The sequence below is a fragment of the Panicum virgatum genome, chromosome 1N, assembly GCF_016808335.1.
Source record: "Panicum virgatum strain AP13 chromosome 1N, P.virgatum_v5, whole genome shotgun sequence".
Classification (NCBI taxonomy): domain Eukaryota; kingdom Viridiplantae; phylum Streptophyta; class Magnoliopsida; order Poales; family Poaceae; genus Panicum; species Panicum virgatum.
The window spans coordinates 50,521,910-50,540,731 of NC_053145.1; the positions used below are offsets into that span (position 1 = coordinate 50,521,910).

General features: G+C 45.5%; 1 protein-coding gene across 1 annotated transcript; it reads left to right on the forward strand.

Moving 5' to 3' along the window:
* Positions 1-1,660: 1,660 nt before the first annotated feature.
* Positions 1,661-18,822, forward strand: LOC120653627 (protein REVEILLE 6-like). The gene is made up of 4 exons (XM_039931328.1): positions 1,661-1,914; positions 18,042-18,099; positions 18,274-18,397; positions 18,485-18,822. The coding sequence occupies exons 1-4, from the start codon at positions 1,661-1,663 to the stop codon at positions 18,820-18,822; spliced, it is 774 nt and encodes a 257-aa protein (XP_039787262.1).

Genomic DNA, 18,822 nt, shown 5'->3' on the forward strand with positions numbered 1-18,822 from the left:
ATGTATAATATTTGAAGTAACATGTACTGTGTTTCAACTGAATTTCAATATATAATGACATTTTATTCCAAGCAAATGAATTTTCTTTTATGCATTTGTTCCCCCCTGAAGGTCTCTCCTCTCATTCTTCCCCTACATGCAGCAATGCAAGGATAGATGAGAGCTCATGAAATTCAGAGGCATTTTGAAACCATCATTATATAGGTATGTATGGTTCAGAGATTTGGGTTGAATGTCTATATAATGGAGACATAATGGAATTTGACCAGTTTAAGTTTTGTTGCCTCAAGTCAAATAAAATCAGCATTGATTACTACTTTTTATTGAAATGGAATTTCAAGGAGACTGAAGAGGATGTGAGTTGCCCAATCTATTCTCTTGAGGCTTGGACTATTGGAATTTCTGGAGTATAAGATCTTTTAGGAGCCTATTTACAAAGACTTTTGATATATTTTTTGTTTTCAATACTATTTTTTTTGGCTAGGTTCTGAATATTTCATGGAATAAGACTATCTGAAACTTGGTCATATGTCCGGTGACATATTTTGCTCTTTTCTTTAATTGCGATTTAATGATACAATAGCCATAGCAGCCAAGAGATAGCTTTCTTTTGGCCTTTTATTTAAAGTTTTTAGAGCTAGCAATTCTTTTGAAAATTGGAAGCCCAAATGATTGCGGTTTTTGGGAGTGTTTAGTGAGTTCATATTTGGAAAGCTTTAGGAAGGAGAGAGAGGATACATGATGGAGTCTGACAGACTGTCGGTAAGAAAAACACCATGGAAGACCACATAAGGTTTGATTTCAGTCTTCTAAAGAGCAGAAATGCTATTTATTTCTCTTTAGTTTGTTACACTGAGAAAAACTGAGATACTGAGATGACTAGCTCCATTTTGGGACTTCTTTGGTCGGTCTCCGGGGAAAAAAAGTTGAGCCAGCTCGTCAAATTGTATATCAAGATGTATGGATGTTGTACTGTATATTTGTTTTGTGCATTTAAGAATACATTAGCATCTAGCATAAAGTGATTTCTAAAATGCATCCCTAAAAGCACTAGCTCATGTATGTTCAGTCAAGTCCTGTTTTCCAGGAGATGGGTGTTACAGACGGAACAACTGCGCCATCACCTGTAGCATCAGTGCCTTCCGGTGAGGCTAGCAAGAAAGAAAATATTATAACTAAATCAGTGGAAAAGGTCAAGGAGACTACAGCGGTATGGTCATATAAACTTAAGATCCCATTGCAAGTATGAAACACATGTAGTGTATACCATCAGAACCATTTGGGCCATGGTTTCAAATTTTCAATAGTTTCAACATGTTCACTGTATTATTAATATTTTCACAACTTACATTGCAGTTTTGTTTGTCGTATTGCTTTCAACTGTAACAATGCTAATATTTCTGCCAGTCGTGGAGTCGTGGACTCGTGGGTGGTGACGGTTGGATATTTGCAACCCATGTTTTTTTTGTAATCTTCAATTTATCCGTGGCGTTAGCACGGGTATCTTACTAGTATTTTAAACTCTCGCATTATTTCAAAAAAAACTCTGTCACGCTTCCTACTCAACTCGCACAGTCACACTCGCACCCCGAGAGAGAGGAAAAAACGAGTGCAGGCAGCAAAATCCCTAGCCCGCTCCCCGACGCGCCACCTCCGGCTGATGGTTTCGATGAGCACGACACCTAAGACGCTCAACTCCGCCGCCGCCGCCGTCGTCGCCGTCGCGGGCGGGGGCGGGAAGCAGCCGCAGCAGCAGCGGATGCGGGGGGAGGCGGTGATGGCGCTGCTGGCCCCGGCCCTGGCGCCCGCGGCGGGGGAGGAGGTGCGGAAGGTCAGGAAGCCCTACACCATCACCAAGTCGCCGGAGAAATGGACGGAGCCGGAGCATGACAAGTTCCTCAAGGCCCTACAGCTGTGAGTGCCTTTGTCTCTGAATCTCTGATTGAACAAGAAATTGGTAGCGGTCTCCATAGGATTAGAGGCGATTCCTTGATTGTTGCTTATCATCCTTGTATCCCCCTCGGTGTGGTTGCCGTTGTGGGGTTTGGATTCATCGTGTCGGGGCTACTCGTGTGCTTAGTATTTAATTTTTTTATCTTTTTTCTGTCGTACTTAGTTGTTGTCTTGTGGTAATTAAAGACAAGCATTTTATGTCTGGACAAATGTTTCTGATTTGTGATTTGTGAGAATGTTCAGTATGTTATGGCCTTTTAGTGGGGGCGTCTATTCCCCACATATGCGAGCGGAGAATGACGCGTCGCAGAGGTCGCCCCCGTCTTTCTCCGCGCGTCGCAGACCTCGCCCCCGCCTTCCTCCGCATTCCTCGGCTCCGGCGGCCTCCGCCGCCGCCCTCCCACCGCCGCTGTCCCTAACTATGACACCTTCGGTGTTTAACACTGTTTAAAACATGCAATTAACATAAAATGACACGTTAAACCCCCCCCCCCCAATTCTCAATTACTTAAAAGCCCAAAATCCGTTTAAGTGAACCAAAAAGTCAACTCTCACACCTTGGCTCAAATGAACTTTTGCCCAAAACGAAAGTTGTAGAGTTTGACAAGATAAACAACTTTCGTATTCAAAGCTTTTCAAGTTATAACATGAAATTTGGAGTTAACCCAGAAAAAAACCGTGGGTTCATTAAACTTGATTTCAAATTTTTAACTTTCAAATCATCGCTCAAACGGATTTTTTTTGCCTGAAAAGAAAGTTGTAGGAAATTGAATTTTGAACAACTTTCGTGTTCAAAATTTTTTGAGTTTCAATTGAAAATTTTGAGTTTGAACTGAATCAAACCATTGACCTTTCTTTTCTCTCTCCACTCCCTTTTTCTCTCCCCTCTCTCTCTCTCTCGCTCTCCCTGCCTCTCTGCGCGCGCAGGCACTTGAGCGTGCACGCACGCCCGCTCGCTGCGCCACTGCACGCCGCGCTCACTGCCCGGCCATGAGTGCTCGCCTGCCCGCACGCCCGCCGCTGACCTTACCCCTCCCCCTCCCGTCGAGCCTACAGCGCTGCCCCGTCAACGAGCACGCCACAAGCGACGAGCGCTCGGCGACGCGCCCGTGACGCCGCACTGCTGCTGCCTCGCCGCTCGTCCACACGCCACCCTGCCATCATCGCCTCGCCATCGTCGCGCTGCTGCTGCCCCATGCTGCGACGCCCCCAACCCTCCCCGCTGTCGCTCTGACCCGGCCATTACTCCTGCGCACCGAGCACGCCACCGCCAGGTCGCGCACGCGCCGCTGCTCCCTTCTTCTACGCCCCCCCTTCCTGCCGAGCTCCCCCTCCCCATTTGCTTCGCCAAAGGGCGTTCCACCCTCCCACTCAGCTCCCCTTCCCTCACCAAGCCGAGCCGTGCCGCCCCAGTGCCAGAACGGTGCTGCCGCCCCGCCATTGCCGCCGCCGCTCGAGCTCACTGTGGAGCCCCTACGTCCGGTGCCCCTCGGTCCCAATTGAACCCCGGAATGGGACTTCCTCGCCGCGGTGAAGCTCCATGGCCAGGCCTCGCCCATCCCCATCGCTACTGGGCACCGCCGTCACGGGCAGAGCCGACGCCGGCCGCCGCCCGCCTCGGAACCCCCTCTTCCGCCCTTCCTCGACCCAAACTGACTCGCCCACGAGATCCCCCACCTCCCACCGATGCTCGACAACCCAACCTCCACCGCCTAGAGCCGCCGGAGCGCCGCCGCCGCAGCTCGCCACCGCCACCGGCCGTGCTGCTACGCCGCCGACCCTGCTCCGGCCATTCCCGTCGACCACAACACCCACCCACAGGTAGAGCTCGGTGAGCTCTCACCCCTGGACGCCATCCCCGCCGCCGGCGAGCCTCCTCCTCACCGGGAAACCCCCGCCGCCGCCTCCTCTGTTCCAACGCCGGCCAGGGGCTTATGTATGAGCCCCCAAATTGTTCCAGGGGCCTAGATGCAAGTTTCCATTTCCTTTTTCCTTTGTTTTGAAAAACTGCAAACTTGTAAATTCGTTTAAAAATCGTAGAAAAATCAAAAAAATGCAAACTCAACTGTTCTGGAATCTTTGCAAAGATATCTACAACTTTTGCTACATGCACTTTTCATTTGCTCAATAGTTTGTGCTTTAATTAAAACATAAGGAAAATATAGCTTTTATTAGATCTCAAGTTACAAGCATGAGATGTTAGCCATTTTTGGTCGGTGGGTTACATGTTAGATGTATAGCCTTGTGTAAAAGTTTCGTGGACAGTTGACATGCCTAGCTATCAGTTTATTTAAATCTTGTTGTATGCCTAGGATAGATAGTTTTATTTATCCAAGTTGTTATGACATGTTTCATGGGTTCAAACTTTTACAGAACCTGTATTTTAGTTCCCAGAGTATACATAAAAATTTCATCTTCAGAAGCTTTACCCATCATCTGATTTAAATATTCCATGCTTGCACTTGAAAATAACTTTTCTAAAAATAACAAAACCCCCACTCACTTAGTAAGAAATAGTTGGAGGCTCAGCTGAATGATGCCTTGGATCACATTGAGATGTTGGAGGCTCAGCAGGCCAAGCCCGAGGCCATGGAGGAGGAGCCCCAGAAGGTTCAGGGTATCTCAGGACTTGACACTACGTCTAGAGTGCCCCTGCCACCACTTCCGGGAGCTCACTCACCAGTGAGGAGCGAGTCTTCAGTCAACAACCTGGACGACTTTTAGATGATGTCTTAAGTAGTCTTTCGCGCATACTCCTCTATAGGGTAGCCTAACTTTTGGATGGTGATGTAATAGGCTAACTAAGAGTTGAGTACCTTGCTTTTGTAATGAGCGCCACTCATTTGTAAAAGTACCTTAATCGCTTAGGCCTTGGCTAAGAACTTGATGGATGGTTGTAATGGTTTGATTGCAGTCGAATCTACCGCTCGTAAAATTGAAAGCCAATGAAAATAGATGTGGGTTAGTCGGGAATGTTAAGGTTTGCACGTGAGCACGGTTCATTTTTCTCTCCATTAAGGTCTATCTAGAAATCTGTCATTTCTGCTATATCCTGGAAGGTGAATTTATTTGACCTGGTACATGACTTTATCTGTAGAAGTGCCAGTGGATAATGTTGCTCTAAAACTTGTCTACTAGCTGCTGTTTAAATTTGAGAATTTTTCGACCAGTATACAGTGAGGTACACTAGAAACTTTGACACCCTGTTTTTCATGTCAGCTTTGAGCACTTGGGTTGCACGAATTTTTAGGCCTTCCTAGAGATGTTTTATGCAGATGTGTTCAACACAAAACTTGTGCCAAATTTACTCACCAAGCTACTGTAAACATTGGTTTCGGAGGCCTGCTCACGCTAATTCTGTGCGCGCAGAAATTAGCGTTGGGGAACTCAGTTGTTGCAACTGGAGAGGGAGAAGAGAGGAGCCGAGTTGCCTCAGTGCTCTGGTGCAGAATGGATGAGGGGAATGGCACTCCTTATATAGTGACTCAGGTGCTCAGGATCGTTGAACCTGGACACCATCAGAGTCATTTAGGTGATGCGGTTATGGCCATTAATTACAGATTTAATTGCACGTTTAATCGCACGATTAATTGCTGTCAACGGCAAAATAGCCATCACATCGCACCGCGCCACGCCGCACCGCACCGCACCTGCACGTCACGTCCGGCCGCGTATGCGCACGCGCACGCGCACGCGCACCGCCCGTCCAGCCGGCCGGCCGCGCCGCGCCGCGCCGCGCCTCGGCCACGGCCCGGCCCGGCCCGGCTCGGCGAGGCGAGCGAGCGCGCGCACGCGTGTGGTTCACCGTCCTCCTCTTACCGGCTTCACAAGTGGTGTACACGAAGTCCACCTTTTAAGTCGGTTGAGATCCTCCTCAATTCCCGGTACGGAATTAAGCATTGATTCCCTAGCATTAATAGTGGGCTTTAAATTCTTTTAATGCTTTAGAATAAATGGGCCAAGCCCATTACTCCAACAATCCCCACCAAGAAATTCAAGCCACACTAGAAATACCCTCATTCCCTCATTGATATACCAGTATTCGACAGAGACTGTTAAGTTGAACTTCCATCTAGGACAAAGGCTACACTTATTCACAACTGTGCAATGGACTATGCCTTGAATTGCCAGTTTTGTGCAAACAAGTTTGACCAGAGCCCTACACTGGTACTAGGCTGCAAAAGCATCCCCGTGGTTTGGAGCTTATAAGTCATACTCCAGGCCCTTCATGAGTTTCTAGAGAATACCCAATTCTCATAGACCATGACCAGTGGTCAAACTCATATAGGTGTGTTCCTTTCAGATGTTCTGTAGGACAACATCTTTGTTTCAAGAAAACAACTCATTTGTTTAAAAGAAACCACCTGGCACACATTAAGGTATAGACCAACCTGCCATACAGATTAGAAGAGAAATGCACCTTATACACGGAATGAGCCCTTTTTACAAAGGTTCTCTTCTCACTGTCAGACTTTAGTTTGTTTCACCATCCTAATTCACGGGATCTCCGATCACATAGGACAGGTTTCCACTATAGAATGACTCACGTGGGTCTCAAGCCCAATTCCATAGATGCATTGTCTATCACATTTCGTGAAAGACCCTTTGTAAACTGATCTGCCAGATTTTTAGCCGTCTGAACATAGTTCAGGGCTATAACTCCGGAGTTTCTCAATTTTCTGACAGATTTCAACCGCCTTTTTACATGTCTAGATGACTTCATGTTATCCTTTGAACTATTCACCTTGACAATTACCGTTTGATTGTCACAGTTCATTAGGATTGCCGGTAACGGTTTTTCAACTATCGGCAAGTCCATAAGGAGCTCACGAAGCCACTCAGCCTCAATAGTGGCGGTATCTAATGCTGTGAGTTCTGCTTCCATAGTTGACCTCGTTAAGATGGTCTGCTTGCAAGACTTCCAGGAAACAGCTCCACCACCAAGTGTAAACACATATCCACTTGTGGCCTTTATCTCATCAGCATCAGAAATCCAATTTGAATCAATATACCCTTCTAGTACCCTTGGGTACCCGGTGTAGTGAATTCCATAGTTCATTGTCCCCTTCAGATAGCGCATTACTCTTTCAAGAGCCTTCCAATGATCATCTCCCGGGTTTGAAACAAACCGGCTCAGTTTGCTTACAGCAAACGAGATGTCAGGTCTTGTAGCGCTCGCTAAATACATTAATGAACCAATGATCTGAGAATATCTCAGCTGATCTCGCATTATCCTTTTGTTCTTTCTAAGAATTAAACTGGCATCATATGGTGTTGAGACAGGTTTATAGTCGCTATAACCAAAGCGACTTAACACCTTCTCCACATAGTGAGACTGTGTAAGAATCACCCCACCATTGATCTCTTTTACCAGTTTTATATTAAGGATAACATCAGCTTCTCCCAGATCCTTCATCTCAAAATTTTGAGATAAAAACTCTTTGACTTCCTTAATCACATTAAGGCTAGTGCCAAAGATCAGTATGTCATCCACATACAAGCACAAAATCACTCCTTCAGCCCCACCATAGCGATAGTACACACATCTGTCAGCTTCGTTCACAACAAAGCCGGCAGAGGTCAAAGTTCTATCAAACTTTTCATGCCACTGCTTAAGCGCTTGCTTGAGACCATATAAAGATTTTAACAACTTACAAACCATTCCTTCTTGACCCTTTGATATAAACCCATCCGGCTAATCCATATAGATCTCCTCTTCTAACTCTCCATTGAGGAAAGCCGTCTTAACGTCCATCTGATGAACGAGAAGACCATAAGAGGTTGCCAGGGAAAGTAACACTCGAATTGTGGTCAATCGGGCAACTGGTGAATAAGTGTCAAAGAAATTTTCTCCTTCTTTTTGGGTATAACCCTTGGCCACAAGCCTAGCCTTGTACTTTTCAATAGTACCATCTGGCCTAAGCTTTTTCTTGAATACCCACTTGCATCCAACCGGTTTACATCCATAAGGACGTTCAACGACCTCCCAGGTTCCATTAGACATGATAGAATCTATCTCACTCCTTACTGCTTCCTTCCAATAGTCAGCATCAGGAGATGAATATGCCTCTTCAATGGTTCTGGGTGTATCATCTATGAGGTATACAATGAAATCATCACCAAAAGACTTTACAGTCCTTTGTCTCTTGCTCTTTCTCGGAGCATCATTGTTATCCTCCTCAGGATTTTCTACAAGTGTATGCTCATTGTGTTCTATCGGCTCAGCAGAGCCATCATCCTCGATGAACTCTTGCCTAGATGAACTTGTTTCATCTCTCATGGGAAAAATGTTTTCAAAAAATGTAGCATCTCTGGACTCCATTATAGTACCAACATGCATGTCAGGTACTCCAGATTTCACTATTAAAAATCTATATCCAACGCTGTGAATAGCATAACCTAGAAAGATACAATCCACAGTTTTAGGTCCAAGCTTACGTTTCTTGGTTATTGGCACACTCACTTTTGCCAAACAACCCCATGTACGTAAGTATGACAGTGTTGGCCTTTTCTTCTCCCATTCCTCGAATGGAGTTATCTCTTTATTCTTTGTAGGAACACAGTTTAGGACATGACATGCAGTCAATATAGCCTCACCCCACCATTCCTTGGAAAGTCCCGCTGTATCTAACATGGCGTTAACCAAATCCGTTAGAGTGCGGTTCTTTCTTTCAGCAACCCCATTTGACTGAGGTGAATAGGGAGGCGTCCTCTCATGAATAATACCATGTTCCTCGCAGAATAAAGTAAATAAATTTGAGAAATACTCGCCACCACGATCTGACCTAACTCTTTTGATCTTTCTCTCAAGTTGGTTTTCTACTTCAACTTTATAGATTTTAAAGTAGTGTAAAGCTTCATCTTTTGATTTCAACAAATAGATGTAACAAAATCTAGTACTATCATCAATCAAAGTCATGAAATATTTTTTACCACCTTTTGTCAACACTCCATTCATTTCGCACAAATCGGAATGAATTAATTCTAAGGGTGCCAAGCTCCTTGCCTCCGCGGTCTTATGAGGCTTACGAGTTTGTTTTGATTCAACACATACATGACACTTAGAATTTTTGACAAAAGTGAACTTTGGAATTAAGCTCAAATTAGCTAAGCGCATCATACAACCAAAATTAACGTGACAAAGTCTCGAATGCCAAACATTTGTTTCATCAACGTTAATAACATTGTATGCAATTTTATTACAAACATCTGACAAAGAAAGACGGAACAAGCCTCCGCTTTCATAACCTTTTCCAACAAAAGTACCAAACTTAGACAAGATACATTTATTGGACTCAAAGACTAATTTGAAACCATCTCTACACAGTAGAGAGACGCTGACTAAATTCTTCTTGATAGTGGGGACATGCTGCACGTTCTTCAGCTGCACGGTCTTCCCCGAAGTAAACTTCAGATTTACCGTACCAACACCAAGAACACGCGCATGTGATCCGTTCCCCATCAGCAAGGAGGAAGTCCCGCCGGTCTGGTAAGAAGAGAACAAAGAAGCATCAGCACAAACATGAATATTAGCACCAGTGTCAACCCACCACTCGGGTGAACCAAAGACTGAAAGAACAGTAGGTAATAAATTACCGTACCCCGAAGTTCCTCCAGGCTCGCTAATAACCATGTTGGCGGAGTCGTTGCCTTTGCGGTTCGGACACTTTGCAGCAAAGTGATCCGTACTAGCGCACACATAGCAAGCTCCCGTCTTCTTTTTCTTCTTAAAAGTGGTTGTCTTCTTAGTCTTTGGTTGGTTCTGCGGTGGCTTTTTCTTGTTCTTGTGGGAGTTGTTCTTCTGAACAAGATTGGCACTTGAAGCACCAACAACTCCTTTCCCACGTATGTCCTTTGCTCTCGCCTTCTCCTCAACATCAAGAGTCCCTATGAGTCCATCTATTGTGAACTCCTGTCTCTTGTGTTTTAGAGAAGTAGCAAAGTCCCTCCAAGAAGGTGGCAGCTTAGAGATTATACCTCCAGCCACAAACTTATTGGGTAACACACATGGGGACTCTTTGCTGCAATTTTTTAGATCTTTTGCCAGAGTATGTATTTCATGAGCCTGTTCCACTACAGAACGGTCTTCGACCATCCTGTACTCAAGGAACTGCTCCATGATATACAACTCACTCCCGGCGTCAGATACTCCATATTGAGCCTCAAGAGCATCTCACAATGCTTTGCCAGTTGGCAGCTGGATATAAGAATCCACCAGGTTATCACCGAGAACACTAATGATCAAGCCTCGAAAGAGGATATCAGCCTCATCGAACGCACTCCCTTCCTCTGGAGAGAATTGTTCATGCTTACCCTCTTTCACATGGATCACTCTCGAAAGTGTTAAGCACAGTATAAGCCGCTCTTGCCAACGTTTGTAATTTGAACCATCAAAAGGTGGTGGTTTGATTGATGCAGCAAAGCTAGATACCGAAAGCCTATTAACACAATCAGGTTTTTGGATTGTTAGAAATTTAGGCAATTTCGGGCACAATTTAATTCCAAAATTAAATGTATAAACTAGCAATATTTCTATGACTTTAAGGAGTAAAATAAAACATGTGAACATGTTTATACTTATCACACATATAAGCATAAACAATATAAATAACCAAAGTTTCAGGGAGTACCCTGAAGCGGGGCCATTGCCGGAGGCATTGGCTGTGCTGTTACCAACTGGAGTAGACATCTACTCGGTTGGCCTCAGTCGAAGTAGTCGAACTAAATCGGTGCAGGAAGAAGTTCGCAGTGCAGTCCCGCGAACGGTCACCAAGATGTAGTCGACGTAGTCGTTCGGCCACCAGAATGTAGTCGACGTAGTCGTTCGGCTCGTCCACCAGGAAGTAATCGTTCAATCGGGCAAAGCCTTAGTATTTTTGAGCAGTCACGCTAAAGCGTTACCCAAAAACCTGATTGCCCGCCTATCCCGTGCAGGATCTCAAGGCGAGCAAGGTTTCGGAGGCCTGCTCACGCTAATTCTGTGCGCGCAGAAATTAGCGTTGGGGAACTCAGTTGTTGCAACTGGAGAGGGAGAAGAGAGGAGCCGAGTTGCCTCAGTGCTCTGGTGCAGAATGGATGAGGGGAATGGCACTCCTTATATAGTGACTCAGGTGCTCAGGATCGTTGAACCTGGACACCATCAGAGTCATTTAGGTGATGCGGTTATGGCCATTAATTACAGATTTAATTGCACGTTTAATCGCACGATTAATTGCTGTCAACGGCAAAATAGCCATCACATCGCACCGCGCCATGCCGCACCGCACCGCACCTGCACGTCACGTCCGGCCGCGCATGCGCATGCGCATGCGCACGCGCACGCGCACGCGCACGCGCACCGCCCGTCCGGCCGGCTGCGCCGCGCCGCGCCGCGCCTCGCCTCGCCTCGCCTCGGCCACGGCCACGGCCACGGCCCGGCCCGGCGAGGCGAGCGAGCGCGCGCGCGCGTGTGGTTCACCGTCCTCCTCTTACCGGCTTCACAAGTGGTGTACACGAAGTCCACCTTTTAAGTCGGTTGAGATCCTCCTCAATTCCCGGTACAGAATTAAGCATTGATTCCCTAGCATTAATAATGGGCTTTAAATTCTTTTAATGCTTTAGAATAAATGGGCCAAGCCCATTACTCCAACATGTTCCTATAAATTTTGAGAATTTTTAGAGCTCTGTGTTTTCAGTTATACTCATTTTCGTGCACTACCCGAAATCTGTTTTAACCATCACTCACTTGTGCAAATCTTTTGTACAGATGGCAGCCCCTGCTCTCCTGGTGTTTGATGAGGATGGGCGTGCACACTCCGAGTGCACACACTGGTAGGGTTTTCCCTCCATTCTTTGGGAAGTGAAGCGTGATGCTGGATATCCCAGTCCCCCGCGCTATGTGGGTGAGGAGTTCCATGAGATGGGAGTTGCGCGTTGTCGCGTGCGCATGACTCATGCTCCCCACTCTTTTCTAGCTCACTGGGCTTCCTTGGAGTTGGAGGTAGTTGGACACCGTCTGGTTGACATTTGGGAAATTGCAGCCATGACAACACTCAACAAGTTTTGCGAAAAGAATTATGCAGCTGTCACACTAGCCCCTATTGGCCTCTTCCCAATAAAGCAGCCCAATGACCCTAACTGGCTTAATCGGGTCGGACACACTGGGTACCTTCGGCAGAACAGAGCTGCAGAGACTATCTCCATGTCAGTGAAGTGCATGAATGCACTCTACCGCTTGCAGACCTTACATGCCAAAGCCATGGCCCAGATCATTGCTTCTGCACGGACCAGCCATGAGATAGTGATTGCTAAGAATGAGCAGATCAGGGATCTTGATGCCCATGTTGGCCAACTTGAGGGACTAATTGAGGAGCGTGATGTTCCCTTGGACAATAGGGACGCTGACTTTGCACTTCTGGAGCAGCAGTTCACCGCCCAACAGGTTCAGCTGAATGATGCCTTGGATCACATTGAGATGTTGGAGGCTCAGCAGGCCAAGCCCGAGGCCATGGAGGAGGAGCCCCAGAAGGTTCAGGGTATCTCAGGACTTGACACTACGTCTAGAGTGCCCCTGCCACCACTTCCGGGAGCTCACTCACCAGTGAGGAGCGAGTCTTCAGTCAACAACCTGGACGACTTTTAGATGATGTCTTAAGTAGTCTTTCGCGCATACTCCTCTATAGGGTAGCCTAACTTTTGGATGGTGATGTAATAGGTTAACTAAGAGTTGAGTACCTTGCTTTTGTAATGAGCGCCACTCATTTGTAAAAGTACCTTAATCGCTTAGGCCTTGGCTAAGAACTTGATGGATGGTTGTAATGGTTTGATTGCAGTCGAATCTACCGCTGCAGAAACTTGTCTAAATCTTTATCCATGTTTCATTGCATTTCTGGGCTATGTGTTGAATACCAAAGTTGTTGTGAATTTCATGATCTAGGTGCTCACAAAATTTCAGCATCATTAGACTTGTGTGCCAAAAGTTATGGCCCGAACATTGTACCTCGGCCTGCTGAAAAGCAGACTGGACAGAGAGGCAGAAATTGCATTTTTCACCCACCTTAACTGTCGATTTAGCTTTGGAGTTGAATATCAAACTTTTACAGAACCTGTATTTTAGTTCCCATAGTCTACAAAAAAAGTTTGAGAATTTTTAGTTAAATCCAACTGGACCAAAGGATTTTTGGTGAGGATAGATACATTAAATCATGAAAAATAGTTCCTGCACCTGAAAAATTCTAATAATTTTTATAGGGGTTAACTTTGAGTATATAACCATGTTGGTAAAAGATGAGGCTCTGGAACTTGATATAACCGTCTGTGGAATTTAGTTTTTATCCATGCAGCTATTCATTGTGCTATTTTTCATTCCTTGTGTAATGCTTAGTTAAATCTGAAATTTTTACAGTAGACTTACCACAAGACTAGGAGCACTCAGTAAAACTTTTAGCATCTTTACTTGTAGGGTTTGTTCTGTATAAATGAATCTTAATCCTAGCAGTGGCTGTTTAATGCATTTTTAATAATTAGCATGCTCAGTGAAAATAGCTGAAAATTTTATGGCAAGTTTTTAATTAAGTAATTGACTCTCCATAAAAATTTCATCTTCAGAAGCTTTACCAATCAGCTGATTTAAATATTCCATGCTTGCACTTGAAAATAACTTTTCTAAAAATAACAAAACCCCCACTCACTTAATAAGAAATAGTTAATCTAGATAATACTCTATAAATGATTGCCCAAGGAGATGTAAAGAAAATATTTCACAACTCTATAGTGAATTAAATTAAGATTGTTACCATCACCACATCTTACGCTTATGCATTCGTGTAGATTTGACTATTCTCGCCGACGGTACGTACGAGCTGGTGCCGGAGTCCGAGAGTGAGCAGCGTGAAGCTCAAGTTAACCTAACTGAAATCACTGAAGACCTGAACCAGAGTTCAGAAGAGCCCAAGGCTAGCTCTGCTCAGGAAGGCAAGCCCCGGAGCATGTCCCATCTATTTCAAATTTATGCAACTGCTTATATTCCTATCTACTTGTGCATTTACATTTGTAGGAATTGCTTGAAACCCTAGTTGCACAATCTTAAGTACCTATGTTTGAATACTAGCATGTATATTTCGCTAGTTGGCTATGCTAATGATTCGGTAGAAGTCGAGTGATTTCCTGTCACTCGCGAGAATTATAGGAGTTGGATGTTTACTACACACTGCAATATAAGGTTTACGGGCGGGGTTGTAGTAGTTGTGATACCCCGTCTATTTTGTTAAAATGGATAAGGCCGCGGTATGTGGTAGTGGTGGTTAAGCGTTTGAACGTACTAATCACATGCTGAGAAATATGATAATCGGTAAGCTTAAGTACCTGATCGGACCGGGGAGTGGACTTTTCCCTCACCTTCTTTGAACGTCGTTTCTCATGCGCGCACATGCGGATGCAGAGTCGTCGTACTCTGTAGTCGAGGACGGTGACCCTGATCCACAACCCGGAAAGAAAGGGGAAAAGTCGTGTGGGTGACTTGGTTCCCATGCGTGTGCTTAGGCCTGCCTGGCTAGGTTAACAAATTCGATTCGAATCGTCCGTCTCTCACGGATATTGAGATTGCTTAACCCTTTTGCCACATAGAGTAAGAAGTGGAACAATGATAATAAAAAATATGGTTCAATGATGAAAAATAAATGTTTTTCACCATGTATGCTTTTGGATAGATGCTAATGTAGAATGGTTAATCAAACTAGAACTTGAAAGCTAAAATCGGAAAATAAGGACTTACTCTTTATTACTTTTCGGCAAAAACAAACCCCCAAGCCAAAAGCCTTGCATGTCTAGTTAGTGGGCTAAGTATATCCTAGTCGGGTAAGCCTTGCTGAGTATTAGCGTACTCAGCCTTGCTTGTGGCTCAACTTTGTTTTCAGGTGATACCTTTGAAGATCAGATAGCTAGCTTGACTTGGCCGTGTACCTTACCTCCAGGTTGGTCGGTAGAGTGGGATACGACTCCAGCTAACGATGACAATGCCGAGTGATGTTATGTACGGGCTTCATCATGACATCATGTATCGTCATTTAGAACTCGTTTTATCTCCGCTACAGTTGAACTCTGAACTACTGTCAATTTGAACTTCGAGTACCTTTCTGATATTTCGAACTTGGTTTGTAATAATTAAGTTAAGACTCTGTAATGTAATGTATCTGTGAATTGTTGTACTCTCTGGACTCACCTTCGTGTGGGTTGCATGTAAGCTTTGGGTTCGATCGACGCTCAGGTGGATTCTTTGGGACTTTACCCGACAGCCCTGCCGGATTACTCCGTTTGAAGTGCGTGTTAGCCGGGATTACCTTTAAGGTGATGGTTAGCGCACTTGAGCCGGATTAATTTGGGCGGTGCTGCCATACTAACCACTCTCGCCGCCGTCACGCCGTCTTCTCCTCGCCCCCGCCGCCGGCCACCGCCCACCGGAGATCCTGCCCAGCCAGGCCGATGGCGCTCCCGCGCCGCCTCGCCCTCCGCCGGCCGAACCGCCGCCGCCGCCGGGCCGCCGCCGCCCCCTGGGCCTCTCCTCTAGGTCCGACGGCTATGGAGCCCGACCCAGCCCCCAGCAACCCGAAACCCTAAACTCCGGTGCCTCCCGCCACCACCCAGCCGCCGGCGACCTCGCCGGCGGTCACCCCCCCACCAACCACCCCCGGACCCCTGCATCCCCCCTCCAGTAGCCCGGCGGCCGCCACCATCGCGAGGAGAAAGAAGCACAGTACAAGGGCCCACCTGCAGCGACCGCCGGACTTCTTCTACGATGCGTCGCCTCCGTTTCGCGCGTGCGATGAATAGATCTGGCGCCTTTTAGTCCTAGTAATCTTACTGCTGAACTACAAGATAGGAGGTAGAATTTTTGGATCCATCGTCAAGGTTAGGAGGGAGAATGCATTTTTTTGAGATTGTAAAATTCTGAGTAAGGTTTTCCGTTTTCTTTGTCTTTTAGGAAGGCCATGCAAGATTAGTCAAAGAAATCAAACACGACGAATATATTTGGATACTTTAGCTTTTCTCTGTGGTTGTTTATAACTTATGGATTGTAAGAAATGCTACTTGAATTAATAATATTAGGGAATGCTTTGTGTGAGAACTACTATATCTGATAGTACTTTTATTGATTACAGAAAGAATTTAAATTAGCTTCAACATGACAAACTGAACAAATAAAGATCTAAAAACATGCACATAGATTCTGGACATGAAACTTTTACGGTGAACTACACATGCAAAGACTAGACATCTGCATCAACTTCATGATTTTTAAACTTCCAGAACTACAGATATTAAATAAACAAGTTTAAACAAGCATGAATCATGACTAAAATAATACATCACAGAAACCTTAACCAAACAGCAGGTTTGAATTTTTTTTCTAAGTAATGCTTGTCAAAACAAAGCTAACCCAATTAGTTTTATATTTTTAGCATGCTCCTAACTCCATTTATACATTTAACAAGCTACAAAAGCATTTATCTAGCATAATTAAAACAGCACATAAAAAGTCATCCAACAACACATTTCATGGTTCTATCATATAGAGCATAAAAAGATGTAGCTAACAAAACTAGTTTTGTATTTTTAGCATTTTTCTATCATTTTCTATGAATTCTCAAAGCTTTAAGCAATTTGGTCCATAAAAGACTATTCATATGAGTCTACGACAGTCACTGTGTTCGGAGGGCTGCTGTGGGCTGCTTTTGGCTGGAGCAGCAGCCAGTAGTGGCCGAGCAGCAGCCTAGCAACCAGCAGCAGCAATCCAAACAGCAGCAACAGCAATCCGAACAGCAGCCGCAGCGGGAAGCAGCCCAGAAACCACCAGCAGCAGCCCTCCGAACACAGTGAGTGCAGAAAACCCCCTGGACTTGTTTCAATTATTGCACGAGGTCCTTCACGCGAATTTGGTGCACAGGAGGCGCTCAGGGAGCTCAATTTTTGGCAAGGGAAGGCCATGCCGACTGCAGGTGAGTGGTGGGGAAGCACAAGGGGCTCACCTAGGGCCGGTTTGATGCAAGAGCCAGGGTCAGTGGTGGTCGGTAGGGGGCCGGCGGCGGTATAGCAGCTCGAGCGACAATGGCGAGCTCGTTCCGGCGAAACTGGTGGCTGGTGGAGGTCGAGCAGGATGCGGGGAAGCTCACCACGGGCTCGAATCAGATGGATGAGGCCGGAGGGAGTAGATCGACGGGTGGCCGGAATTGGGGGCTGGCGGTGGATTCGGTCGAGGAAGAGCTCGACCTGGGCTCGAGGAGGTGAGACGGAGGTGCGGGGTGGGGCAAGGAGATCCGGGGCGCGCCGAATCGGAGCGGAGACTGGTTGGTGCGGCGCCGGCGGTGGCCAAAGCTGCGGCTGCTCTGCTCGGCTCGGCCTGATGAGGGAGAGGGAAGAGGAACATGAGGATAGAGCGCACGGGCGGTCGTCGAACTGTGCCCTCGCCGGCAAGATTCAAAAAGATTTGACTCGATCTGACTGATCAAAAACTCAAAATTTCATACTGGAATTTGAAATTTGGCCAAAACGAAAGTTGTAGAGGGGGGAAAGAACTACAACTTTGATATTGGGCAAAAGTTTGTTTGAGTCTTGGATTTGAGAGAAACACAGGGATTAAAGCTAAGCCAAGAATTGAAATTTGAACTTTTCAAACAGGGATTTGACCATATTTTGACTGCACTTTTGAACTACTAAACAAAGTTTGAACTAAAAAAAAGACCATATTGAAGTACAAACTTTGCACTACAAGGTTTACATTGGCCAAAACTTAAGTGTTTAGACAAAATAAATTATTATCCTACCTTAAGATGGTTAAAATTTTAGCCTAAAACACTTGATACACCTTGTTTTCAAAACATTTGTTAAACATGCAATTAGCGGAAACTAGGACAAACATAGCTTGATTTGGATGCATGTGATGACATGAAATTTAAAATGTAATTATGCATGCGCAATTACAGCTAATGACAAGATTTATGCTAATGATCATGTTTAAGTACATGATTAGCAACTAATGCAAAATATTAACACCAAGGGTGTTACACTGACCAATGTTTATCAGATTTAATTCGTTCCTTTTCTTTGCTATATAGTTTCCGTCGTGATTGGACAAAGATTGAAGCATATGTTGGCTCAAAGACTGCCATACAGGTACTGTCCACATCCACCTTAATAAGTCCTTTGCGGTTACAGAGTTCTAGAAATACTTGTTGATCTTAGTCATTCAGTAATTAGCTAATAAGCAATAAAATGTGCTCAGTCTTCAAAAAATGCTCTTTTCACATAAGGAAGTGCTCATTCTGCATAAATTTGTTCTTTTCACAGCTTAAGAGCCATGCACAAAAGTACTACTTGAAGGTTCAGAAGAATGGTACAGGCGAGCATCTACCTCCACCCCGACCAAAACGAAAGACAGCTCATCCATATCATCAAAAGGCATATAAAAATGGTTTGTGTTGTCCAAGGGCCCAGCTCATTGGCATGACCTTTTTAGTTGACAAGTGATGACCACCATTAATTTATTTATCTCCTGCAGTTTCTCAAGCTGTTTTGTCTCAACAACTCCCTCAGAGGGAGCAAGGCTCAGTCAAGTCTATGGATACATCTACTGCTGTTACAAATGCAAATGCAAATTCAGCAATGCCTTCCTGGGACAATACTCCGGTTCAACCTTTCAGTGCAAGTCATGTGCATGGTCACTTGTTGGCCCCGTCGAGCGAAGAGGAGGACCTCACCAACTTCCTCGTCATGCTATCGTCGTCGGCTTCGAGCACTGCGCATCCCCATGTAGTCGTTGAGGTCGACCAGGAGCCGTGCGCAAGCAAGAACGAGAAGAGGAATCAGCTCCTCGTGCCGCAGCCCATCCCATGGTAG

What these genes read in the sequence shown, in the direction of transcription:
- LOC120653627 (XM_039931328.1), top strand. Translation starts at nt 1,661, where the DNA reads ATGGTTTCGATGAGCACGACACCTAAGACGCTCAACTCCGCCGCCGCC. An exon ending in GCTCAAAGACTGCCATACAG is followed by an intron (nt 18,100 to 18,273) that starts GTACTGTCCACA and finishes TTCTTTTCACAG; the next exon opens with CTTAAGAGCCATGCACAAAA. An exon ending in TCAAAAGGCATATAAAAATG is followed by an intron (nt 18,398 to 18,484) that starts GTTTGTGTTGTC and finishes TATCTCCTGCAG; the next exon opens with TTTCTCAAGCTGTTTTGTCT.